Source organism: Hypanus sabinus, chromosome 21 (assembly GCF_030144855.1).
Source record: "Hypanus sabinus isolate sHypSab1 chromosome 21, sHypSab1.hap1, whole genome shotgun sequence".
Lineage (NCBI taxonomy): Eukaryota > Metazoa > Chordata > Chondrichthyes > Myliobatiformes > Dasyatidae > Hypanus > Hypanus sabinus.
The window spans coordinates 63,350,115-63,377,499 of NC_082726.1; the positions used below are offsets into that span (position 1 = coordinate 63,350,115).

At 44.8% G+C, this 27,385-nt stretch overlaps 1 protein-coding gene across 15 annotated transcripts in view; it reads left to right on the forward strand.

The window, feature by feature from the left end:
- The window catches only part of zmiz1a (zinc finger, MIZ-type containing 1a), a 409,121-nt gene that overhangs the window by 245,863 nt on the left and 135,873 nt on the right, over positions 1-27,385 (forward strand). For 14 of the 15 annotated variants that reach the window (XM_059946721.1, XM_059946717.1, XM_059946729.1 and 11 more), the window contains one exon: positions 26,504-26,609. In XM_059946721.1, the coding sequence (XP_059802704.1) occupies positions 26,504-26,609 (106 nt within the window). Of the gene's footprint in view, positions 1-26,244; positions 26,366-26,503; positions 26,610-27,385 lie in introns of those variants that run through there. The other variant, XM_059946732.1, reaches the window with a different exon arrangement.

The following is a 27,385-nucleotide window of genomic DNA, read 5'->3' on the forward strand; positions in this document are numbered from 1 at the left end:
TCTTCAAACTTCTAATAAGGTATAGCTGCTGTCTTGCCTTCTTTGTAACTGCATCGATATGTTGGGACCAGGTTAGATCCTCAGAGATCTTGACACCCTGGAACTTGAAGCTGCTCACACCCTCAACCTCTGATCACTCTATAAGGATTGGTATGTGTTCTTTCATCTTACCCTTCCTGAAGTCCACAATCAGCTCTTTCGTCTTAACTGACATTGAGTGCTGGGTTATTGCTGTGACATCACTCCAGTAGCTGGCATATCTCACTTCTGTAAGCCCTCTCGTCACCACCTGAGATTCTACTAACAATGGTTGGTTGTATCGTCAGCAAATCTATAGATCTATAAATCTATAGATTTGAGCTATGACTAGCCACAGAGTCATCTGTATATAGAGAGTAGAGCAGTGGGCTAAGCAGACAATCCTGAGATGCACCAGTGTTGATTGTCAGCGAAAATGATACGTTATCACCAATCCACACAAATTCTGGTCTTCCAGTTAGGAAGTTGAAGATCCAATTGCAGAGGGAGATACAGAGGCCCAGGTTCTGCAACTTCTCAATCAGGATTGTGGGAATGATGGTATTAAATGCTAAGCTATAGTCAATGGACACCATTCTGACATAGGTGTTTGTGTTGTCCAGGTGGTTTAAAGCCGTGTAGAGAGCCATTGCGATTGTGTCTGCAGTTGACCTATCGTGGCGATAGGCAAATTGCAGTGGGTCCGGGTCCTTGCTGAGGCAGGAGTTCAGTCTAGTCGTGACTAATTTCTCGAAGCATTTCATCACTGTAGATGTGAGTGCAACCAGGTGATCGTCACTAAGGCACCTCACATTATTCTTCTTAGGCACTAGTATAATTATGCCTTTTCGAAGGAAGTGGGAACTTCCAACCATAGCAGTGTGAGGTTGAAAATGTCCTTGAATGCTCCCGCCAGTTGGTTGGCACAGGTTTTCAGAGCCTTGAAAGATACTCCATCGGGACCTTCTGCCTTGCGAGGGTTCATTGTCTTTAAAGACAGTCTAACATTGGCCTCTGAAACAGAGATCACAGGGTCATCAGGTGCAGCAGGCATCTTCACAGCTGTAGTTGTGTTCTCCCTTTCAAACAGGCATAGAAGGCATTGAGTTCATCTGGTAGTGAAGCATCACTGCCATTCATGTTATTGGGTTTCGCTTTGTAGGAAGTAATGTCTTGCAGACCTGCCAGAATTGCCTGGCATCCAATGTCACCTCCAACCTCATTCGAAGTTGCCTCTTTGCCCTTGAATTCGCCCTCCACAAATCATACCTGGCTTTCTGGTAAAGGCCTGGGTCGCTAGACTCGATTGCCACAGATCTAGGTTTCAGCAGTCGGCGTACCTCCTGGTTCATCCACGGCTTCTGATTTCAGAATGTACAGTAAGTCTTTGTGGGCACACACTCATCCACACAGGTTTTAATGAAGTTGGTAACAACTGCAGTATACTCATCCAGGTTCGAAGATGAATCCCTGAATACAGTCCAGTCCACCGATTCAAAGCAGTCCTGTAGGCGCTCCTGTGCTTCCCTTGTCCATACCTTCTTGGTCCTCACTGCTGGTGCTGCAGACTTCAGTCTCTGCCTGTACTCAGGGAGTAGAAGTACAGCCAGTGATCAAACATCCCGAAGTGAGGGTGTGGAATAGCACGGTAGGCATTCTAGATGGTGGTGTAGCAACGGTCCAGTGTGTTTCCTCAGTATTGCAAGTGATCCATTGATGGTAATTGCTTAGTGATTTTTTCAGTCTGGCCTGGTCAAAATCTCCTAAAACGATGGTGAAGGCGTTAGGGTGTGCTGTTTCGTGCAAGTTGATCCCATTGCTCAGATCCTCTAAAGCCCGATTGACATTGGCCTGAGGTGGAATGTAAACTGCTACCAAAATGACCCCAGGGAACTCCCGTGGTGGGTAAAATGGATGGCACTTTACTGCTGGATATTCCAGGTCTGGTGAGCAGAATTGGGACAGCACTGATATATTAATGCACCAAGAAGAGTTGATCACGAGGCGTACCCCTCCACCTCTGCTTTTGAGAGACTCTACAGATCTATCCTGACAGTGTATAGTAAACCCGTCGATCTGGTTCGCTGCATCTGGTACAGAAGGGGTTAACCAGGATTCTGTGAAAGAAAGGACGTATGCGGTCTTAATGTCCCTCTGATTCAGCACCCTGGCTCTGAGATCATCACCAGCAAGATCTTCCGCATAGGGAGTTTAAAACCCCGTTTCCTTAAACGCATTTGTAACCCTGACATTCACCCGTGCTTCCTCAGGTGTCCTCCTTGGGCACTTCCGACCACAATCAGTGTTGTTTCCGTCGGCTTTAAGCAGCAATAGTTTGTTTAAACACATTGAGGCATCTTTGTTGACTGTACTGACCTTGGAAACAATTGTGCTTTTTGCTGTATCAGGCTGAAATGGGAATAGTTAATCGTATCCATCGAGCGTACTGCTGCTACTCGAGTCGCGCCTAGGCGCTCCAGAAGATTCAGATACATTTATCTGTCGGAGCGCATTGGAACATGCACCGAAAAGTGCCGATTGCCTTAACAACCAACACAGTCTGAGGATGTGCTGGGGCAGCCCACAAGTGTCGCTACACATTCCAGCGTCTAATGTAGCAGGTTCACAGTGTTCAGCAAAACAACACGAGCAGCAGGAACAACAGAACAAAACAAACCAACAACAAGCCCCTTTCCCATCTCTCCCTCACACCCTCGTCTCAACTACTACCAAACAGATCAGCTTTGTTTACTGTATTTGTCACGTGTATGTCAAAATGCACCTTTTGAGTTAATCCCCACTAAGGACGTGCTGGGCTCTGCGTGCAAGTGCTGCCACTCATTCCAGCACCATAGAAGCAGGCCACTGTGCTTGTCTGCTGACATCTGAAAGAAGATGAAAACCTCTGTCCTTTTAATATAAATTATTTTCAGTGGGACATCAGTAATTACTGCCCCCTCCTCCTCTCCCCACCTTCTTATCCTGGCTCTTTCACTCGGCCTGAGACGTCGAATGCTTATTCATTTCCATAAATGCTGCTTTACCTGCTGAGTGTGTTGAGCATTTTGTGTTTGTTACTGTCCACTTCTCTAAAAGCGCGAATATCATTAAGTCAGGCAGCATCTGTAGAGAGAGACAAAGTTAACATTTCAGGTCCACGATGGTTCACCAGATTTAATACTTCATTGGCCTGAAACATTAACTCTGATGCTCCCAACTTTCTCTTTTTTTATTATTTCAGACTTCCAGCATCTGCAGTTTTTTTGCTTTTCTTTCTAAGTTCAAAGTAAATTTATTTTCAATATATGTATTTGTCTCCATATACTCCCCTTAGATTCACTTTCTTGCAGGCATTCACAGTAGAACAAAGAAATACACAGATCAGTGAGAAACTACACACAAAGACTGTCAAACAACCAATTTGCAAAAAAAGATGAAAATAAGTAGGTTGATGGATGGATGGATAGATAAATTGATGGATAGATAGATAGACAGATAGATAGATGAATGGATAGATGGATAGCTAGATAGATAGATAGATAGATAGATAGATAGATAGATAGATACACACACTAATACTGAGAACATGAGTTGTAGGCTCCTTGTGTTGGGGTTTCTGAAGTTATCTACACTGGTTCAGGAGCCTGATGGTTGAAGGGTGATACCTGCTGATGTGGTTCCTGCCTCCAATGCTCTTGAATTGATGGGTCTGTTACCCTGGAGACACAGGAGACTGTAGATGCACTACACAATATGCTGGAGGAACTCAACAGGTCAGGAAGCTTCTTTGGAGGGAAGTGAGCAGTTGAGGTTTCAGGTTGAGACGCTTCACCTGAACATCTCTCAGTCTGAATGGAGGGTCTCAATCTGCTTCCCTCCACAGCTGGCCGTCTGACCCGCTGAGTTCTTCCAGCATCTTATGGGCTCTTTTCCATAAACAGTGATTGGTCCGGAGATGAATCTAGTTCAGGACCATCTATTGATTGGAGTCTAGAGTCTCACATGCAGACCAGAGCAGGAGAGCCACACATTAAAAAAAGGACAAAAAGACTAGAAGAAGCCATTCAGCCCATCTCCCTCTCCTGAGTATATTAGTGAGTGAGGCAGATATATATTTTAATGGACACCATTGACAATGCTAACTTTTTAATACCAGATGAATCAATTAATTGATTACAATTTCACTGTTCCATTGGGGTGCTAAGAATATTACTCCAAATTGTTCTACCCTGACTACTAATCCAGGCACATGAGCCAAGGTTAGAAGAAGCCCAGAGTTAAAGTGAGTTGATTCATCCTGGGTTAGGGGCTGCTCCTCCCGTCAGTGCTGCCCTCCAGAGCTCACTTGGCAGAAGACAAGCTGGATTGTGTTAGTCTGCGGCTGCATTAGTGTGTGATGATCAGAGTGATGCAGGCTTGTTCTTGTCAACAACACCCCTTTCACCATCAATCTATAGGACCTGACACTCAGGGACTTGGGTTTACAGCTATCTTATATGTGCTAATATCTGTTTTGTGCTGCGTATGTTTGTTGGTACTGTGTCTTGTACCTTCACCCCAAAGGAACACTGGTTTGGCTGTCTCCCTGGGTATTCATATCTCGTTGAATGACAGTTAAGCTTGTGTGATAGAAGGGGGCAGGGGGGCTTCAGGTTTCTGATGTTTCTATCATTCATTCTATGGGGTCTCGTGGAAGTCTGCGAAGAGTAGGAATTTCAGGTTGTATACTGTATATGTTCTCTGGTATTAAGCTGGACCATTTAAACGTGGACTCAAGGCAGCTCTCTTTAGATTCCTCTGGGGGCCGTGTTCTGATCATAAACAGCATTGAAGGCTTGGCCTACACGGCAGGATCAGGAGCCTCGATCTTCGTGCTGTTTAGACAGCTCCAGAGTCCCCGTTTCCGTCCTGACATCATGTGGAGTTTGCACGGGTGCTCCGTGACAACGTGGTCACAGGTGCTCCAGTTTTCTCCCACATCCCAAGACGTGGAGGTTGGGAAGGTTTGTTGGTAAATTGCTCCTGGTATATGCCTGCTAGAAAAGAAATCTCAAGGTAGTATGTGGTTAGGAATATACGTACTTTGATAATAAATTTGCTTTGAACTTTGAACTGGTGGGTGGTCAAATCTGGGAGCAGCACTGTCTATACCTCTGTTAATTTTGTATACCTCTATCAAATCCCCCCCCCCCCATTCTGCTAAACTCCGGGGGAGTAAAGTCCTGACCTGTTCATCCTTTTGGTGTAACTGAAGCTGTGGCAGCATCCTTGTAAATTTTCTCTCAAGAGTGAAGATTAGTGCAGACTCATTAAGCTTCAGGCCCCATTTCCCTGCTGTAACGATCTCAGGCTCTGTCAGCAATTTCACACTGAGAGCGAACCTTCAGAAGGTCCACAGCTTCCGGTAGAGTTGCGGGTCACCCATCCACTGCAATGTTATTTTAATTACAGATGGAGTGTCCTTTCATTTTTTTGTACCCTCTCAGTAGCCTTTAAAAAACAGATTAGTTCTGTGTTTATTGTGTTTGGGAGACAAATTAAAACCCATTTAACCTCTTGGCATCATTACAACTTCAGCATTGTAAGAGGTCTCAGCGCAGTTCACCACTAATGAATGGGAAATGTGATTGTGTTGAACATGTAAATATCTAAAGGCACAGCAGCATGCATTGCATATATGTATTTATATATAAAAGAATGTGCCTCTGAGATCTAGCTTCTGCTGTGCTTTAGTTAGTACAGTAGGACACTGGTTGGTGTTAGCATTAGTGATTACACAGAACTCTGTATTTGAAACGTTCAAAGTCAATTTATTATCGAAGTGTGTATCCTCAGTGGCCACTTTATTAGGTATACCTGTATGTTCAAGCAACACACATAAAATGCTGGAGGAACTCAACAGGCCTGCCAGCTTCTAGGAAAAGAGTACAGTCGATGTTATTTTTTTCCCAGATACTGCCGGGCCTGCTGAGTTCCTCCAGCATTTTGTGTGTGTTGCTGGGATTTCCAGCATCTGCAGATTTTCTCTTGTTTGATACCTGTATGTTCACTATGTGCTGTTTCATATGACATAGGCAATAGGTCTTTCCATGAATTCTCGGCAAATTTTTCTACAGAAGTGATGTGCCACTGACATTTTCAGTGCAGTGTCTTTACAAGACAGGTGACACCAGCCATTATCAATACTCTTCAGAGATTGTCTGCCTGGCATCAGTGGTCACACAACCAGGACTTGTGACGTGCACCGGCTGCTCATACAAACCGGCCACCACCTGCTCCCGTGGCTTCACGTGGCCCTGATCGGGGGCTAAGCAGGTGCTACACCTTGCCCAAGGGTGACCTGCAGGCTAAAAGAGGGAAGGAGCGCCTTACACCTCCTTCGGTAGAGACGTATCTCCACTCCACCAGCCAGTACACCTGCTCACCTGCTCATTAATGCAAATATATCATCAGCCAATTATGTGGCAGCAACTCAAAGCATCATAAGCACTAATCAACCAGGTGGATTTCCAAAGAGATTACGTTGTCACGTGCACACCAAAATGTCAAAGCACAGAGTGGAGTGCGTCATTTTGCAAAACGAGGATGTGCCGGGGGGGGGGGGGGGGCAGCCTGTGAGTGCCGCCATGTTTCTAAACGCCCTTTGGAACGTGGGAGGAAGGTGGTGCCCCCGGAGGAAACCCACCTGAGTACCAGGAGATCATACAGACAGCGCCAAGGATTGAACCCTGATCTCTGTCGCTGTAAAGCTTTGTGACTGTGTAGGCCTGTTGTAATTTTACATAGAACGTAGAATAGTACAACACAGTACAGGCCCTTCGGCCCACAATGTTGTGCCGGCCCTTAAATCCTGCCTCCCATGTATCCCCCCCACTTTAAATTCCTCCGTATACCTGTCTAGTAGTCTTTTAAATTTTGATGAGAGTTATCGAGAGTTTTCTGGTTACTTGTGCGATCTTTAATTAATTAAGTGGGCTTTGAATTTGTCTCTTTGGATTAATGTTCGACATCATAAACATCACCGATAAAGGTAGACAAACTGCCTGAGGAACTCAGTGGTGCAGTGCAAGATCCTGATGCAGGGTTTCAACCAGAAACGCTATCAGTTCCATTCCCCCACAGATGCTGCCCAACCCGCCGGGTTTGCTCTTTTCCTCACCCCGTTTTCCACTGTCTGCACCCTCCTGTGTCTCTGTTGGTAGAAACACCAAATCAGCCTCTTCCCGCTGGAGGAATGAGCAGGGTGGTGTATGGAAGAAATCTGACCGCCCCCACACCAGGAGCGGAAAGCCTGAGCTCGGCTCGATGTGAGGTCCGGAGCAGCTGCGAGAGCGCATTAGCGGACAGGGCGCGCCCTCTAGTGGCGAAAGTAATGTTAGCAACTGAATACTTCAACACGGAGCAGAGAGCAGGCCCTTCCACCCACAATGTCCTGCTGACCTTTTAACCTACTCTAAGATCAATTTAACCCTTCCTTTCTATTTTTATTTCCATGTGTCTGTCAAAGAGTATATTAAATGTCCCTAATGTATCTCCCACCACCCCTGGCCGGGCGTTCTATGCAGCCACCACTCTCTATAAAAATACTGCCTCTGACATCTCCCCTATATTTTTCCTCCAATCACCTTAAAATTATGCCCTCTTGTATTAGCCATTTCCATCCTGGGAAAAAGTCTCTGACAATCCCCTCTATCTGTGCCTCTATCTTGTACATCTCTCATCGGGTCATCTGTCATCCTTCTTCACCACTTCCCTCTCCCACGGGGCAGGAGATATAAAAGCCTGAAAACACATGCCACCAGGCTCAAGGACAGCTTCTATCCCACTGTTATCAGACTCTTGAAAGGACTTCTTGTGGATACGATGGACTCTTGACCTCACAATCTACCTCGTTCTGATCCTGAGCTTCAGTGTTTTCCTGCACTGCGCTTTCTCTGTACCTGTTACACTTCATTCTGTCATTGTTTTATCTTGTTTTAGTTCAAAGCACTGTCATGATTTAATCTGTATCAATAGTATGCAAGACAAACTTTCCAATATTTCAGCCACATGTGACAACAGTAAACCAATTCCACTACGAATACAGCACTGTGCAAAAGTCTTAGGCACGTGTATCTGTACATGTACTGAGGTTCAGTGAGAAGCTTGTCTTGCATACCATTCATGCAGATCAATTCATTACCCAATTTCCCTCGGGATCAATAAAGTATGTCTGTCTACACGGTGCGTTGAGGTAGAACAAGGTAAAACAGTAACAATGCAGAATGAAGTGTAACGGTGACAGAGAAAGAGTGGCACAAGTAGACAGTAAACTGGGGCACTGGGACAAAAACCTGCATCCCACACACAAGGAACTCAGCAGGTCAGGTAGCCTCAGTGGAAAAGAGTAAACAGTCAACATTCCGCCAGACTCAGGGGTGGGGAGATGGCTGAATTAAAAGATGGGGGAGTGGAAGGCAGCTAGCTGGAAGGTGATTGGTGAAGCCAGGTGGGTGGGAAAGGTCACAGGCTAGAGGAGAAAGAATCCGATAGGAGGAGAGAGTGGACGTTAGGAGAAAGGGAAGGAGGAGGGGTTCCAGGCGGAGGTAATAAGCAGGCGAGAAGGCCAGAGTGGGGAATAGAGGATGGGGGAGGGGGGAATTTATTCACCAGAAGGAGAAATTGATATTTATGCCATCAGGATGGAGGCTACCCAGATGGAATATAAGGTTTGCTGCTTCACCCTGAAGAGGAGTCCATGGATCAACACATCCGAATGGGAATGGGAATTAAAACGTTTGGCCACTGGGAAGTCCTGCTTGTGGTGTGTGTCGCAGGGAGAACATGCAAACTCCACACAGAGAGAGCCGGAGGTTAGGACTGAACCCGGGTCAATAATTGTGAGGCAGCAGCTCAGCTGGATCCACCTCTTAGAGCAGAGGGGACAAGGGGTGAGACAAGTACATATCATCATCAGCGTCCTACACACGATGAGAAGCACCTACAAGAGGGTCAAAAGCCATTGAAGTAACTAGCAGAAGGTGAGGGAACTCTTTTCCACCCAGTGGGTGGTGGAGTGTCGAACTCACAAAAGGTGGGAGAGACAGAGACCCTCATCGCACCGAAGCTGCCCTTGGACATGTCCCTGAAGACTCGTGACGCATGCCCTTGTGCAGAAGGGAGGGATAGATTGGGTGCAATGGGCAGAATGGTCTCCTTTCTGTTTGAGCGGTAGTCCTACTGTGTCCCAGCTCTAGCAATCCAGGTATGATCCTGACCACGGGCGCTGTCTATGTGGAGTTTGTGCGTTCTCCCTGGGCCTATACGGGTTTCCTCCAACTGCATCAGTTCCCTCCCACATCCTGTGGGTTAGTAGGTTAACTGAGTAAGTTAGTGCGTAGGAGCAGAGCCACTGTCACCAAGGTGTTGGTGACCCAGGCTCAGTGCTGTCTGTGTGGAGTTTACACGTTCTGGCTATGATCGCATGGGTTTCCCACAGGTCCTCCCCTAACATGTGTGAGTTGATATGTTAACTAGCCATTATAAATACCCTTGGTGTGTAGATAAATGGTAGAAACTGGTGGGAAAAATAAATGGGATCAGTGTATGATTGGTATCTGAATGTTTGATGGTTTGCATCAACTCGATGGGCTGAAGGTCTAATTTCCCATTGTGTGACTCCACATGTAAGGAATTTAATATGATTTTATACTCCCCAATTCCCATCAGCTCACCAGCACCCTCCAGTCTTACTTACTTACTTAAAGCCCATCACCCCTACTGGGGCAAGGTTGCCGAAGACAGTTCACTAGAATCCTTTATCCCAGACCAGTCTTTCAAGTTGTCCCCAGGTGCAGCCCATCATACAAGGATGAGGTCTTTGGAGCTTCTGCTGGTGTGAAACATAGAAATTACTACGTTTACCCATAGCCCTCCATTTTACTAAGCTCCATGTACCTATCTAAAAGCTTCTTAAAAGACCCTATGGTATGGCCCATTCCACGCACTCACCACTCTCTGTAAAAAATTTACCCCTGACATCTCCTCTCTACCTTCTCCCCAGCACCTTAAACCTGTGCCCTCTTGTGGCAATCATTTCAGCCCTGGGAAAAAGCCTCTGACTATCCACACGAGCAACGCCTCTCATCATCTTGTACACCTCTATCAGGTCACCTCTGTTGCTCCAAGGAGAAAAGGCTGAGCTCTGGGTTTTTAACAGGATGGGGTTGCTAGCCCCATGCCCAACACTCCTTTCACAGCCAGGCTTGAGACTGTACATAGCAGAGATCTCATAAGGTTTTACTCTCTGGCATCCCACCCCTAAATCTGTCCACCTCTCCTTTATCCTTCAAGTTGTTTAACCAGCAGCTTCTTATAGGACCCAAGTGAGATTTAATTTGGAAGATTTCTTGTTTTGTTTAGTTAAGGAACCATCAAACAGCAATACAAAGCATGCTAAATGGCTGCCTGTTGCTTAAAATTACAGGGATTTGTGTTTACAGAGAAACACTATCAAGGGAAAGGTTATGTTGAAGAGAGAGTGATTAGGGAGATGAGTGATAGGACAAAGTTCAAAGTAAATTTATTATTAAAGTACTGACATGATACTTCGATATCTCGGTGCTGAGAAAGAACGCAGAGCCTGGTGCCCCCTATGATGTCAGTAAGATAGGGCATTGTAGGATATCTTGGCTTGTCGTGCTGGAATTCTTGAGGTATTGACAGTGTCTCTAAGCTCTTTGACAATGTGAAAAGCGAATTACTTGCACTTTGACATGGTTTTATGGACAAACAGGACAACAAAATTAGTCACTTGGTAAAAGATGAAACAGTAGAGTGCACTACAAACTCTTCAGTCCGTGATGTTCTGCCAACCCTTTAACCGACTCCGAGATCAATCCAACCCTTCCACCTACATTGCTTCCCATTTGTCTGTCATCCACGTGCCTGCCCAAGAATCTCTTAAACGACCTCTTCCACCACCACAGTACACCCACCACTCACTCCCTGTGCAAAAACCCTATCACTAACATCACCCCTATAATTTCAGAAGGAACCTTACAGACAGCAGAAATTGAACCCCAACCTTCTGATCACTGGCACTGTAGAGGGTTATGCTAAGCACAACACTACCATGCCACTTGTAACTGCTATGTCACTGCATCAAAGCTTAATGAACTGACCTAGGCAAAGGGGCTTTGAGGGGTCTGTTCCTCTTCTACAGTCAAGTTCACGATGGAGTGTTTCTGAAGGAGGAGAACACTTTGAGCATGGGGGCCACTGGAAGCCATTTGCTGGACATTTCTGGGGCTGGACAATGGGACCGAATTGCTGACCCGTTGGATGCACAGCTGTCCGCAGCTAAGTGAGCTTGAGCTGAGTCCTCATTGGGCAGCCAAAGAAAGAAAGAAAGCACGTACCACCAGATGCAAAGTCAGCTTCTCTCCCACCGTTAACAGACATCTCATACGCTAAAAGATGAATTCCTGATCTCCTCCTTGTAGCCCTTGAACTTTATTCACTTACCTGTACTACCCTTTCTCTATAACTGCAACACCCTTCCTCCACATAAGTATGTGTGGAATGATCTATCCAGATGGCACGGAATACAAAAGCAGTTCACTATTATCATGGCACACGTGAGAAAATAAACCAATTCCAATTCCAAGCTCCCATCACTCCCAGTAGGAGATAAGACCATAAGACATGGGAGCTGAATTAAGCCATTCAGCCCATTGAGTCATCATTGTTACTTATTATACCCCTTGACCGTATACTCCTACCTTCTCCCAATAACCTACAACACCCTCACTAATCAAGAACCTATCAACTTCTGTTTAAATACATCGAAGGACTTGACCTCCACAGCCTTTTGTGGAAATGAATTCCACAACTTCCAGCTAAAGAAATTCCTTCTCATTCTAAATGGACATCCTTGTATTCTGAGCCTGTGTCGTCTGGTCCTAGACTATATAAAACACCCTCTCCATGTCCAAACTATCTAGGCCGATTAGATTCCCCCCCCCCCCCCACCCCCATTCTTCTAAACTCCAGTGGGTACAGGCCCAAAGCCCTCAAATGCTCTTCATGTATTAACCCTTTCATTCCTGGGATAATTCTCCAAAACCTCCTCTGGACTCTCTCCAATGCCAGCGCATCCTTTCTTAGGTACGGGGTCCAAAACTACTCACAGTACTCCAAGTGCGGTCTGACTAATGCATTATAAAGCCTCAGCTTTTATCATCGCTTTTATATTCGAGTCTTCTTGAAATGAATGCTAACATTGCATTTGCTTTCCCTAACACTGACTCAAGCTGAGGGGCAAGTTTCTCACACAGAGGGTGGTGGGTGTATGGAACAAGCAGGCAGAGGAAGTGGTACAATTACAACGTTTTAAAGACAGTTTGACAAGTACATGCTTAGGAAAGGTTTGAGAGGGCCATGGGCCAATGGGATTTGCTCAGGTAGGCCACTGGGCTGGAAGGGATGAAATGAGCCAGCTTGCAAGAGTGTAAACTTTCTGACTCTATTGTGGGCACGTTAAGTAAACACAAGTTACTATTACGGTGAACAGGCAGACGAAGCTTTACTTTGCTTTTGTCTGCCATCTATTATGTTCATCGTCAGACCCTCCCAGATAACGTGTTACCATGACAACACATTAAGACGCAGCCTGCAACTGGAGACTGACATGGAGGAGGGAAACGACAAACAACCTGCTGGAGGAATTCAGCGGGTCGAGCAGCACCTGGAGGCAAATATAGGTGGTGGGGGTGGGGGGATCTCTATGTTTCTGATCAAAACCCCTCCATCTGTTTCTTTCCCCTGACAGATGCTACTCCACCCGCTGAACTCTGGAGCTTGTTGCTCCAGATCTCAGTTACAGTCTGTTGTGTCTACGTTGAGGAGGGGACATCTTGAATCATCATTCTGTGCTGTGTCGTATGACATCATCATCATGTGCCGTGTTGCATGACCTGGATGATCATGGTCTTGTGGCCATGATTGTTCTTGGCAAATTTTACTACAGAACTGGATTGCCATTGCCTCCTTCTGGGCAGTGTTTTCACAATACGGGTGACCCCAGCTATTATCAGTACCCTTCAGCGATTGTCAGCGTTTGCATAACCAGGACTTATGATATGCACCAGCTACTCATACGAACATCTACCACCAGCTCCCTTGGCTTCACAAGGCCCTGATTAGGGGGCTAAGCAGGTGCTACACCTTGCCCAAGGGTGACCTGCGGAGAAGGAGCTCCTTACACCTCCTCTGGTAGAGATGTAACTCCACCCAGTCACCATTTCACTAATTAGACCATAAAACCATAAGACATAGGAGAAGAATTAGGCCATTCAGCCCATCAAGTCTGCTCCACCATTCCATCATGGCTGATATCGGATCCCACTCAACCCCATACACCTGCCTTCTTGCCATTTTCTTTTTATGCCCTGACTGATGAAGAAATTATCAACTTCCGCTTTAAATATACCCATGGACTCGGCCTCCACCACAGTCTATGGCAGAGCGTTGCACAGATTCACTACTCTCTGGCTAAAAAGATTCCTCCTTACCTCTGTTCTAAAAGGTCATCCCTCAATTTTGAGGCTGTGTCCTCTGGTTCTGGATACCCCCCCCCCCCCCCACCATAGAAAATATCCTCTCCACATCCAACTTATCTGGTCCTTTCAACATTCAGTAGGTTTCAATAAGATCCCCATACATTCTTCTAAATTCCAGTGAGTACAGGCCAAAGCTGCCAAACGCTCCTCATACATCAACCCTTTCATTCCCAGAATCATCCTTGTGAATCTCCTCTGGACTCTCTCCAATGACAACACATCCTTTCTGAGATATGAGGCCCATAACTGTTGACAACATAGTGTTTATATTCTCTCTGAAGAGAGGCATGAGGCCTTCTAATTTGACGTAAAAAAGACAGGAAGTCCTGGAGATACTCAGCAGGTCAGGCAGCATCTGAGGAGAGAGAAGCATTCAGTGTTGCAGAACTGAAGTAGAAAGGTGAAGAAACGAGCATGCTTTTAGTCAGAGGGAGAAACTGAAATTTCATTCCAGTGTTCTAGGTGGGAATGTCAGTTGTGCAGATGAGATGTCAAACTGGGGTTCATCTGCCTTTGGGGGAGATGATTGATCACATGGCAATGTTTTGAAGTGCAGTTATCCATGGTCAGACGATCTTTGACCACCAGATTGTCCCACAGATGTTTATAGAAGCTCACTACACATGGTAGCTTTCCTATAGTAAGAAATATAAAACATTACAAAATAGGAATCATCCATCGTTAAGGACCCCCACCACCCAGGACATGTTCTGTTCTCACTACTGCTATCAGGGAGGAGACTAAGGAGCCAGAAGACACAAACACAGTGTTTTAGGAACAGATTTCTGAATGGTCCACAGACACTACCTCACTAATTTTGCTCTGTGATTGCAGAATTCACTTGATTGTGTCATACAGTAGACATCTCCTGTACCTACTAAAACGGCCACTGAGTGTATGTTTGAGGTCTTCTGCTGCTGTAACCCATCCACTTCAAGGTTCAATGGGTTGTGCACTCAGAGATGCTCTTCTGCACACCAGTGTTGCAACACACGGTTATTTGAGTTACTGTCATCTTTCGGTCAGCTTGAACCGGTCCGGCCATTCTCCTCTGACCTCTCTCATTAACAAGACATTTTCACCCACAGAACTGCCACTCACTGGATTTTTTTGTTTGTTTTTTTGCTCCATTCCCTTTAAACACAGAGACTGTTGTGCATGAAAATCCCAGGTGATCAGCAGTTTCTGAGATACTCAAACCACCCTGTCTGGCACCAGCAATCATTCCACGGTCAAAGTCACTTAGATCACATTTCTTTCCCCATTCTGATGCTTGGTCTGAACCTCTTGACCATGTCTGCATGCTTTTATGCATTGAGTTGCTGCCACATGATTGGCTGATTAGATAGTTGTATTAATGAGCAGGTGTACCTAAAAAGTCGCTACTGAGCATATATACCTACTGTAGTTTATAGTATATTTTATGTATTACACTGTACTGCTGCCATAAAGCAACAAAATTCATTACATCTGAGAGTGATAATAAACCCAATTCTGGTTGTGCAGTGCTCTAGTTGTGGCCTGATAAAGATATAACTTTTGTAACCTGGACTTCTATTTTAGCCCAAGTGTTGTGATACCCAACATCTCGGTGTGTTGTATCACCTTGAAGGAGCAACATACATGAATTCCAAATCACATCAAACCCAATTGTTTCTTCACCATTGACACTATAGTTTTCAAAAACATTGATTCTCCCTCTGCAAGGAAACGGACAGAAAAATTACCACTGGGAGAGAGAATTATTCAGACTGAGGAGGATGCAAATGTGAGGTCAGAATCTGCTGAGAAAGATTGGCCACAGCAGTCACAGCCTAATTAGAAACACCCGATAACTGCAAAGGTACAGTAAAGAAAGGAATGGGGCTTTTTGTGCTGTTGTTTGTTACTCATTGTGTTCTGCTCTGGCACTGGAATGCCTGAGGACACTTGAGGATGCCCCAGCACAACCTTGGGTCTCTTGATTGTTAACATAAGAACACATTTCACTGTATGTTTCGATGTACATGTAATAAATAAAATAAATGTGAATCTGAAATCTCTCTGTACTATTGAATCTCTTTCCACTCGCAGCCACGTCCTTTCAGAACCATTCTAGTAAATCTCATCCAACACACTTACCAGTAGGCTCAGAATCGAAGGTATCATTATCATGTGCCACATTGTATGATGTGGACCATCATGGGCTCTCCATGACCGTGATTGTTCTTGGCAAATGTTCTACAGAAGTGGTTTACCATTGCCTCCTTCTGGACAGTGTCTTTACAAGATGGCTGGCCCCAGCCATTATCAATACTCTCCAGAGATTGTCTGCCTGGTGCCAGTGTCACATAACCAGGACTTGTGATCTGCACCAGCTGCTCATACGACCATCCACCACCTGCTTCCTTGGATTCATGTGACCCTGATCGTGAGCTACGCAGGTTCTGTGCCTTGCCCAAGGGTGACCTGAAAGCTAGCGGAGAGAAGGAACGGCTTACACCTTCTTTGATAAGACCTATCTCGACCCCGCCACCCAATTTATCTCTGCCTGGGGCTAAAGTAATGATTCTACCTTGGTTTGTGGTTTATAAGCTCTGTCAGTAGGGTGGGATCTCTGAAGAGAACTGAATCTAGTAGCAAATTAAATCTTGATGGTAGACTCAGTCCTGCGCACGGCCAAGAAGACCAGAGCCCTGGATGAGAAATTTACTTCTTGTCGATCAGATCCACTCATTTATTTACCACGTGTACATCGAAACATACAGTGAATTGCGTTATTTGTGTTATCAATCAACACAAGGAGGTACTGGGGGACAACTAGCACGTGCCACCACACATTCCAGTGCCAACATAACATGCCCACAGTACTCAGCAGAACAACCCAGAACAGAACAAGCAACAAAACAATAGCGGCAAATTAGGAACCGTACCTTTCTCTCAACTACACACGTACACAGTGTTCCAAGCCCTCTCCAGGACTTGTGGACTTGTAGACATCAGGCTTTGACTTCCCCAGTGGGCTAAGGCACCCGGGGATCCAGCCACTGGGCCTTGACTTCCATCCATTCCTTCCAGGAATGCTATTCCTGGGAATCTCTGCAATTCCACTGGGGACGTTGAAACTCAATGTCTACAGACCCAGGTCCAAGTCTGCTGGAGACTGGAGGCCTGTTCTGAGTTTAAAGGACTGCATGGATGGGTGGGAGGGAGGAAGGGGGCTTGTTTTGCTGCTGTTGTCATGTTCTTTGTTGTTCTGCTAAGCATTGTGGGTATGTTATATTGGCGCTGGACACTTGTGAGCTGCCCCCAACTACCCTTGGGTGTGTTAGTTCTTAATGCAAATGATGCATTCAACTGTATGGTTTGTTTTACATGTGAAAAGTATACTCAGTGGCTACTTTATCAGGTAGATGTGTGCACCTGCTCATTAATGCAAATACCTAATCACTCAAGCTAGTGGCAACAACTCAATGCATAAAAGCAAGCAGACATGGTCGAGAGGTTCAGTTGTTGTTCAGATCAAACATCAGAACGGGGAAGAAATGTGGTCTAAGTTATGGTGACCATGGAACGATTATTGGTGCCGGGCGGGATAGTTTAAGTATCTCAGAAACTGCTGATCTCCTGGGATTTTCATACAAAACAGTCTCTAGAGTTCACAGAGAACAGTGGTGAGAAACAAAAAAACATCCATGAGATCCAGTTAGCACCTTGTTAATGTGAGAGATTAGACCAGGCATGGGCAAACTACGGCCCGCGGGCCATATGCGGCCCGTTAAGCTTTTTAATCCGGCCCGCAGAACTTGATGAAATTATATTAATAAACCTTGTTAACGCTTTTTCCCCGCAATTCTGGCGTTTTCCCAATAGATGACGCACTCTATATACATTGACCTTTTTTGAGGTGCAGCGTATTACTCCACATTTGCGCTTTACTCTTTGTTCGGCTCGACCTATTTGTGTGAACAGGCGTTCAGCGTCATGAACATCAACAAAGCCAGCCACAGATCCAAGTTAACTGACCAACACCTCAGATCCATCCTGAGAATCGCCACACCAAAACTAAATCCAGACTTTGATGCGCTGGCTAAAAAGGGAGACCAACAACACTGTTCCCACTGAAATTAAAAATAAGTTTCTTCGTTGTGTTATGTAAAAAATGCATTTGAAAATATTTTTTTCAATAAGCCTTACATGTTACATGTCATTTCTGTTAAGTGATGGACATGAGTAGTGCGCAGGTGCACGTACGTTCTCAAAATAAAAAATGCGCTCCAGATCAAATAACGAGCTCCGCATACTGGCGCGCTCTCACTGTTCTGTCCTTGTGCTGGTCATTGTTGAGTTTTGGCAAAGGGGACAATTGAATAAGAAGGAGCAGGACAAGTAGACCTGCATCTCCTACCGTTTTTGAAATAAAGACAGTCAGGAGGAGAGTGATGATGATAATGTCTTGAAGGATAACAGAATTTTCAGTGCTTTAAAATAATAACTGTTACTATTAAAAAAAGCTGTATTTTATTCATTTAATTTTCAGTGTTTTAAAAGTCATTTCAATAAATAGCTAAATACCGTGGGACTTCAAAGACAGATATTTTGTTGTAATGCATTTGTTCATTTTCAATTGAAATTAAAGCACATGTTTTCTACATATCCCATGATATTTTATTTTCTCTTATGAGGTGTATTACCAAAACAGTCCGTCCATCTGCTCCTGGTCCGGCCCCCCTGTCAAATTTTAGAACCCTTTGTGGCCCTCAAGTCAGAAAGTTTGCCCACCCCTGGATTAGAGGGATTTGGCCAGATTTGTTCAAGCTGACAGGAAAACAGCAGAAACTCAAATAACCGGGTGTGGTGTGCAGAAGAGCAGCTTTAAATGTACAACACACATTGAACCTTGAAGTGCATGGACTACAGCAGCAGAAGATCACAAAGATACCCTCAGTGGACATTTTACTAGATACAGGACATAAATAATAAAGTGGCCACTGAGTGTAAACTTGAACTTCTCCATCACTGAAGTGACGTGCCCAATCCTCTCAGTGCTGGTAATGGTTTCCAACCCAAAATGACTAATAGATCTGTGTTTTATAGTATTAAAATAGGACACAATTCCATCTTATTACATTAAATTCCAGAATATTTTATTGCTGGTTAGGGCTCATGTTAATCCTCTTTATAATTACCACTGAGTTAACGTGACTAAATACATGTTATAGGATTTTCTTGGATTTTTACAAGTGGCATTGAAGATTCAAGATTCAATACTCAAGATTGTTGAATATTATTTCAAGTACAGAAGTGTAAAGGAGAATGAAATAGTTGTTACTCTGGTTCTGATGCAGCACAAAAAGCACAATAAGATAAAGAACAGTTATTAAAACACAATAAATAGAAATCTACAAGATAGTTTATTTACATAGATTGACAAGAAGGCATAGAGGAGTGAGATAGATCTGCTTGTTGAGTGGTGTCACAGCTATAATTCTGCGTCAGTAAGACCAAAGAACTGATTGTGGACTTCAGAAAGGGTGAGGCGGGGGAACACACGTCATCCTCATAGAGGGATCAGAAGTGGAAAGAGTGAGCAATTTCAAGTTCCTGGGTGTCAAAATCTCTGAGGATCTGTCCTGGGCATTACTTATTTAATGGAACTTTTTAAAAATAAACTTACTATAATTTACAGTTTTTTTGTTGACACTAGGTGTACAAGTGCCTGTGCATGAGGTAACTGACAGGAAAATGATAAGGTCATCGTGATGGAGATTTTGGAGAAGTGGGTTAGTGGGTGGAGATATTGATCAGCCTTACTGCTTAGGGAAAGGACTACAAAGTATTCCACAAGTCCATCTTATTCCATGCCAGCTTTATGCCAGGGGCATTCATTGTGATTGTTGGGAGGGTGAAAGTCACTAGCAGTGGTCAGTGGTACCAGGACCTTCATTTGTCACCAATAGCACTAAACATGCAACGTAGCAGTATTGCGGATGGGGGGGGGGGGTGGTCTCTGAAATTTATTCCACTAAATTTTAGGACAACTGACAGGGGAAGTTCCAACACCTGAAATATTAACTCCATTTTACTGTTCCAGGCACATATCCAAAGAATTGATCATTTCTAGATTTCCATATTTTGCAGTTTATTCAAACACATTTGATCTGGAATAAACTTAAAATGCCATAGATACTCAGCAGGTCAAACAGTGCCTGCAGAAAAAAGAAGCCAAGCAAGTGTTTCAGATCAATGACTTTTCCTCAAAACTGACCTGAGACAATGGCGTTTTCTCCCTCCACAAGCGTGAACTTGAGGCTATCGGCCTTCTCACTGTGTGAGCTCATCCCTGTGGTGTGATTGGCCTGATGAAAGCCTGTTGCCACATCCCTATTGCAGAAGTCCTCATCCGTGCATATTTCCTCTGATTCTTTTCCCACATAAATAGTGTCCATGAGTAACTTGCCCAACATGGAGGTGAGGGAGGAACTGCTTTTCCCAGCGAGGTATACAAGCCTCCAAACCCTACAGCAAGGTTGTGGTCCTGTTTTGAGAACTTTAAGCGAGGTGTACCCGTATCATTTTTACATATAACCTGTAATTAATTATTTAAACAAACAAGAATGCATAACCAAACAATATACAGTGCCGATAAAAATTATTCACCCCCACGTTGGAAGTTTTTACATTTTATTGTTTTACAACATTGAATCACAGTGAATTTAATTTGGCTTTTTTTGACACTGATCAGCAGAAAAAAAGTCTCTTTCATGTCAAAGTGAAAACAAGTCTCTACAAAGTGATCTAAATTAATTACAAAAATAAAACACCAAATAATTGATTGCACAAGTAGTCACCTCCTTTAATATGAAACTCCAAATCATCAGTGCGGCAGCCAACATGTTTTAGAAGTCACATAATTAGTTAAATAGAGATCACCATGTTCAATCAAGGTGTTTGAATTGATTGTTGTAAAAATACACCAGTACCTGGAGGGCCCAACTGCTGGTGAGTCAGTATCACCAGTATCCTTCATGATATTTACTGACCCTTTTCAGGCAAATTTCTGTATATATGTCCTTGATGGTGGGTAGGCTGGTGGCCGTAATGCACTGGGCAGTTTGGAATACTCACGTAGAGCCTTCCTGTCCTTTCACAGTGCAGTTTTCTCTAGAGCGGAAATATTTAAAAAAAGCTACAAGCTGGATTATAAATTCGAAAAGTACATCTACTGACTTATTTTGCCACCCATCCCCCTTTTCATTAAATCAACCTTAAAATTTGACAGATGTTATCATTTTATTCCACTGAGACAGGGGTATAACCAAAAGAAGGTGCGCTGAGTCCATGTGGTTTAGTGGAAACATATGGCAGTTGGACCAGACCCAAGGAGTGGTTTTACAATATGTTTTGCAAAAAAAAAGTCTGGGTACTGAAGTGACTAAAGTTGAGAGAGGTAATTCTGGTTGTTTATAAATGGCTAATTTTCACCCTCAATCATGGCCCAAATCTCTGGAATTCCCTCCACACACTTTACCTCCCTCTCTCCCTCTCCCTCCCTCCCCCTCTCTCTCTCTCTCTCTCTCTCCCCCTCCCTCCTTCTTCCCCCTCTCCCCATCTCTCTACCCCCAATCTCTCCCCTTCTCTCTGCTCTCCCCCTCTCCCTCCTTCTCACCCCTCTCCCTCCTTCTCACCCCTCTCCCTCCCTTCCTCTCTCTCCCTCTCCTTTTCCTTCCTCTCCTACCTCTATCTTCTCTCTGCTTTCCTCCCTCCCTCCTGCTCTCCTTCTCCACCCCTCTCTCTCCCACCTTCTCCCCTCCCTCCCTCTCTCACTCCTCTCCTTTCTTATTTTTCTCTCTCTCTCCCCCTCCCTCCTTTTTCTCTCCCCCTTGTCCCCCTTTCTTACAGCATTTCCAACCCAGCTCTTTAACCTAGCTTTTGAACACTTCTAGATTAGTGGTTAATGTAACTTGTTAACCAATGACAGCGCATGGGGTACTTTCAGTAAGAGGATGGACCTATACAAATGCTGGCTACTGATGCTTTAAAGTCAATAAAACCTACATAATGCCCTTCACCTTCCTGTCAGAACATCACAACTGGCTTTATAGTGACTGAAATAATTTTTGAAGTTCAGTCAATGCTCTAACATGGAAAGTCCTGTAAGATAGTCGTGTACTGCAGAGGTTATCAGGATTGTCTGCCCGTAACTACGTGGGCTTCTGTCCACGTTCCAAAGATGTACAGTTAGGATTAGTGAGTTGCAGGCATGCTGTGTTACCTTGGAATGGCGACACTTCCCAGCACAATCCTCGCAGGTTTGATTTGAAGCAAACAGTGCATTTGGGCAGTATGGTAGCGTAGTGGTTAGCATAACGCCATTACAGCGCCAGCGACCTGGGTTGAGATTCTACCGCTGTATGTGAGAAAACTACGTTCTATCCATGACGCATGGGCTTCCTCCAGGTGCTCCAGTTTCCTTCCCCTTTCCAAGTATCCACAGGCTAGTAGGTTCATTTGTCACGTGGGTGTAATTGGGTGGTGAGGGCTTGTTGGGCCAGAGCTGCGATGGCTTACAGTGAAGTTCTAAACTTAACTTAGCCCTATAAATAGCCACAAGTACTCTCACTAAAGGGGGATTAAACTGGAACTGGTCAAAGACTAGTTCACTTCCCCGTTTACCTTCCATAGTGAGCTTAGATACACACTATTTGAGTGCTGGATCCCCCCTCCCTACTTCCACCTGACAAAGTAGTTGAAACAGTTCATTTTTTTTCAGTGATACGCGTTTAACTCCAAACAAAATTCATAAAACACGTCTAAAACTCACAGAGGATTTCTATCTTAAACATTTCCAAATAACAAAGGATCTCCAAGACATAGGTACAGTTCCTATAAACTTAAAAAGACAATTCAATGATGCAGATGAACAAGTCATCTGTCATAGAAATCAAAGCCAAAGAAATGGATTCGAATTCACCTTGTGTTTCTTTCATGCTTCTTGATGTACTTTCTCCCCATTCCTAATGAGCCTGAACTGCTCTCTATATTTATATCCCTTCTGTATCACATGGGTGACTGTTACTGTGCTGCCATCTGTAAATAAAACCACAGCTGCCAATTTGGGCACAGCAAACTCCCTGCAAAGACATGATGGGAATAACTGGATCATCACCTCCCTACAGGAAAGATGGAAATAAGGTTGAAAGAGTACAGAGAAAATTTACAAGGGTGTTGCCAGTCGGAAAGACCTGAATTATAAAGAAAGATTGGACAGGTTAGGACTTATTCCTTGGAATGTAGAAGATTGAGAGGAGATTTGACAGAGGTACCAGACTATGAGGGGTACAGATAGGATAAATGCAAGCAGGCTTTTTCCACTGAGGTTGGGGGGGACTTCAACCAGAGGTCATGAATTAAGGTGAAAGGTGAAAAGTTTAAGGAGAAAATGAGGGGAAACTACTATGCTGAGGGTTGTGAGAGTGTGAAGTGAGCTGCCCGCACAAGTGGTGCATGCAAGCTCAATTTCAACATCTTACAGAGGTTTGGACAGGTAGGGGTATGGAGGGCTATGATCCCGATGTAGGTTGATGGGAGAAGGCAGTTTAAATGGTTCAGCACAGATTAGGTGGGCCGAAGGGCCTGTTTCTGTGCTGTACTTTTCAATGACTCTACTTGATCTAAACACAAGAAGATTCTGTAGATGCTGGAAATCACAACACACACAAAGCTCTGGAGGAACTCTGAACTGAGCCAGGTGTATTTTGAAGCTCTCCACTTTTATTGTCACTGAAACTAGCTTCTTACTTTTAAAAAAACAAAACTTCCCCATTTTATTTCCTTAGATGCTACCTGACCTGCTGAATTCTTCCAGATGTTTTGTGTGTGCTTCTTTGGATTCCCAGCATCTGCAGATTTCATTCAGCTGCTTTGATGGCCTCAGGAGCCATTGTTGCAGAACTCTGGACGCTGGTCTCACCATCAGCAACTAATTATTCTTCTGTTGAGCTTTTGTTTGCTGCAAGAAACCCATTAAAGTGTTGCATGCGTATTATGCAGAGATAAACTCTCCTTGTTAGGATTTTCTAATGCAAATGGGATAATGGCCATGTCATTTACCGAGCTGGAAATGCAAGCTGTTCATGATGCCTGTGTATTTTTGGTCATGTGATGCTGTAACATTTTAACTGGGGAGATGTCAAAGTAAAGTGTAAAGCTTCTACCAATAGGGGAAGTCACAAAACTCTTTAGAACAGTGGAATATGTGACCACCATGTATAATACACAGTACTATCATAATGAGAGTAGAAAACGGAAGCATCAATTGCTTCCATTTCTCAGATTTCTGCTTGAACCCTGTAGTAAGCACAAGAGATTCTGCAGATGCTGGAAATTCAGAGCAACACACACAAAATGCTGGAGGAACTCAACAGGTCAGGCAGCATCTCTGGAGAGGAATAAACTCTCAATATTTCAGGCCAATACTCTTCATCATTTTGATTTCTCCAACTTGTAGTAATTTCTTCCCCTCTCACCTCTTCTCTTCTTCTCACCTGTTGATCTGGTCCCCATCCTCCTTCCCTTTCTCTCATGGTCCACTAACCTCTCCTAATAGATTCATTCTTCTTAGTCTCTTCCACTTATCATCCTCCCCCAGCTTCTTACCTCATCTCCTTCCTCCACCCACCCACCTCCCCCCTTACCCAGTCTCTCTTATTACCTGCCAGCAACACCCTCAACTCACCTTCTTATTCCGGCTTCTGCCCTGTTCCCTTCCAGTCCTAGTGAAGATTCTTGACCCAGAACATTGTCTGTTTAGTCCCAAATACTGTAGCAATTAAACTGCATACTTGTGCACAGTAAGTTCTCATCAAGAGTATAATGTAATTGCCAGCTCCCAACAACATCAATGATGTTGCGACGAGTAATGACTTAGAAATCTAGATGCACAATGCACGTTTGAAAACTGAAGAAGGGTTTCGGCTCAAAACGTCAACTGTTTATTCATCTCTATGGATGCTGCCTGACCTGCTGAGTTCCTCCAGAATTTTGTGGGTATTGCTTTGGTTTCCAGCATCAGCAGACTTTCTCGTGTATATGACATATGAAAGCTGTTGATTTAGAGTGAAGCTCGCCAACTGAGACCCCATTCTCCCCCCCCCCTCCGGTTACCCACCTCGCTCTGTGCCCACACAGCCCAACAATCCTCCTGTGCTCTTGACCTTAGCCTGTGGATCATAGAGTCTTTAGCCCATCTGGTCCGTCAAAGCTGGTCACATTTGCACATAAATGACGCTTATCCCTCTAAACCTGAGATTATCAACCCTTTCTATGCCATGGACTCCTCCCACTAAGCAGAGTCCATGGTTGGGAACCCCTGCTCTAAACCTTTCCTATCTATGTACCTGTCCAAGTGCCTTCTGGACATTGTTAATGTACCTGTCTCAACCACTGCTTCTAACTGCTTGTTCCATTTACTGGGCTGCCCTCTTACTATAAGGCCTGTGGGAAAGAAAGGAGTGTGTAGCAAAGATGGTAGTGATGGTCATCCAGACTGGACAAGCAACCTTTATCTGAATTCTCTCCGATAGGCCTCCTAGCTCATTGCTTTTAACCCATCCATGAAGATGTTTTGCCTAACTTTGAATGCCACTGTGTTACAGTGTTGAGTTCAGATTTCATTTCCAGCACCATCTGTAAGGAGTTTGTTCATTCTCCCCGTGACCACATGGGCTTCCTCCATGTGCTCTGGATTCTTCCCGCAGTCCAAAGGCGTACTGATAATTGATCGTTTAAATTGTCCTGTGATTAGGCTGGTGTTGCTGGGTGATGCAGCTCGTTACGCGCTGTATCTCTAAATAAATAAATAAACTAACGTCATTGAAATGTGTACTTAAAAGCCTGTTTGTGCCTCTGTGTGTGTGTGTGTGTGTGTGTTTCAGATGCTAAGACAATAGTGAAGTTATTAGCATTGACGAATTAGATCGGAGCCCAAGGGCAGATTCTAATAGTCTACGGACAGCAGATCCAGGGCACATGTTCATGGACGACAGTCTTAGTCTGAATGAGAGCTCTGACTCAAAAATCAATCCAATCACTAAAGTATATCCCTGAGGTTTTTAAGGACAGAAAATAGTGTACTTTTCCACCACGTCTTTCAGAAAGCAAACTGATCAGTCTGTAACGAGTTTGTATGCTCTCCCCGTGGCTGCGTAGATTTCCTCCGGGTGCTCTGGTTTCCTCCCATATTCCAGAGGTGTGAGTTATGGGCATGCTATGTTGGCACTGGGAATGTGGTGACACTTGCAGGCTACCCAGCCTGCCCTTGCTGATTTGATTTGAGCCAATTAATGCCGATCTTTCTTTGAAGACTCGTGATCTCCTCAGCTTGAAGACTGGGGGGTTGCATTTGATCAAAACCGAGACCCAAAGATCAGGACCTAACAGGTCAAGTGTCTTCGGCGATACCAGGTCTCTGAGAAATTAGTTTCTGGATGGCCTCAGTACAAACCCTTCACTGCAGAAAGTGCCTCTAAAGATTAATGCCTGAACCCATTAAGCGGCCACCCTAGAGCACGATGTGTTAATGATAAACCCAGCGAAGGTGGCCTGCCAAGAGAAAACGAGAGAGTGCTCAGCTAGAGTTGGCTGTCAGCCCAGCCTGTGTGAGATGCAAGCCCAAAGCTATCTTCTACTCCTCCCGCACCTCTGTGAAACAAGCCGATATTTGGTGTCAGCTTAAAGCACGGAGGCAGAGCAGCCAAAGGAAAGATGTGAGGAAGCTGTAAAACATCTGTCACCGTGTTTGCTCTACTTGACTGTAGTCCTGTGCCTTCTGGCACGCGTTGCCTGTTGTTTATGCTTGCTGTCTGCCAGGGGTTGACTGGTGTGCTGTTTTCTTTCCGGTTTAGGTTGTCAGCAGAGTAGCAGCTCAGCAAGGGTTCGATTTGGACCTGGGATACCGGCTGCTGGCTGTGTGTGCTGCAAACCGGGACAAGTTCACGCCAAAGTCTGCAGGTAGGGAGAAGCTTCTAATTTTTGTGTCTGTCTCCTGTAATTCCAACTCCTCTTCCCCCTCACTCCTCCTTCCCCCCACTCCTCCTCCCTCCCTCAACTTCTCCTCCCCCCACTCTTCCTCCTCCCCATGCCTCCTCACCACCCCCCTCCCTCACTGCTTTCCTACAGATGCAAATTCTGGCTTTTGTAAAGTGCATACACTCTGTTCAACCATGGCCGTTTTCCTGTGTTGTGTCTGAAGTAACCAACTCCCCATATATCCTACCAGCCAATGCTCTGATACTTCACCAATAAGACCCTTGAGGATCAAAATGCTTAAGCGAGAGAGAGAGAGCGAGAAGTGCTTGTTAATGCCGGTGGTTATGGTTGTTGAGTTGAACAGGAGATTGTATGTGTGTTGCGGGGCAGATTGCATATTCTACAATCAATGCATTGGGCCTATTGTTTATCTTGGACCACAGGAGAGCTAAGTCTTTGGGATGACCTCTCACATTTGTAGTGCTTGGACCCGTCCCAGTTGGAGAGCTGCCGTGAAGCCTGAATGTGAGCTGGCACCAAGTTCACATAACCCCACAAAGGAGAGTGTCAAATGTGGGTGTCTCTCTTAAAGTCGTCACTTCTTGTTTGAAAAAGCCTGGTTCATTTTACCTCACTGGGAATCTCCTAATTTGGGTCTAGAACAGGGATTCCCAACCTTATTTATGCCATGGACCCCTACCATTAACCGAGGGGTCCGTGGACCTCAGGCTGGGAACCCCTAGTCTAGAGAGAGGTTA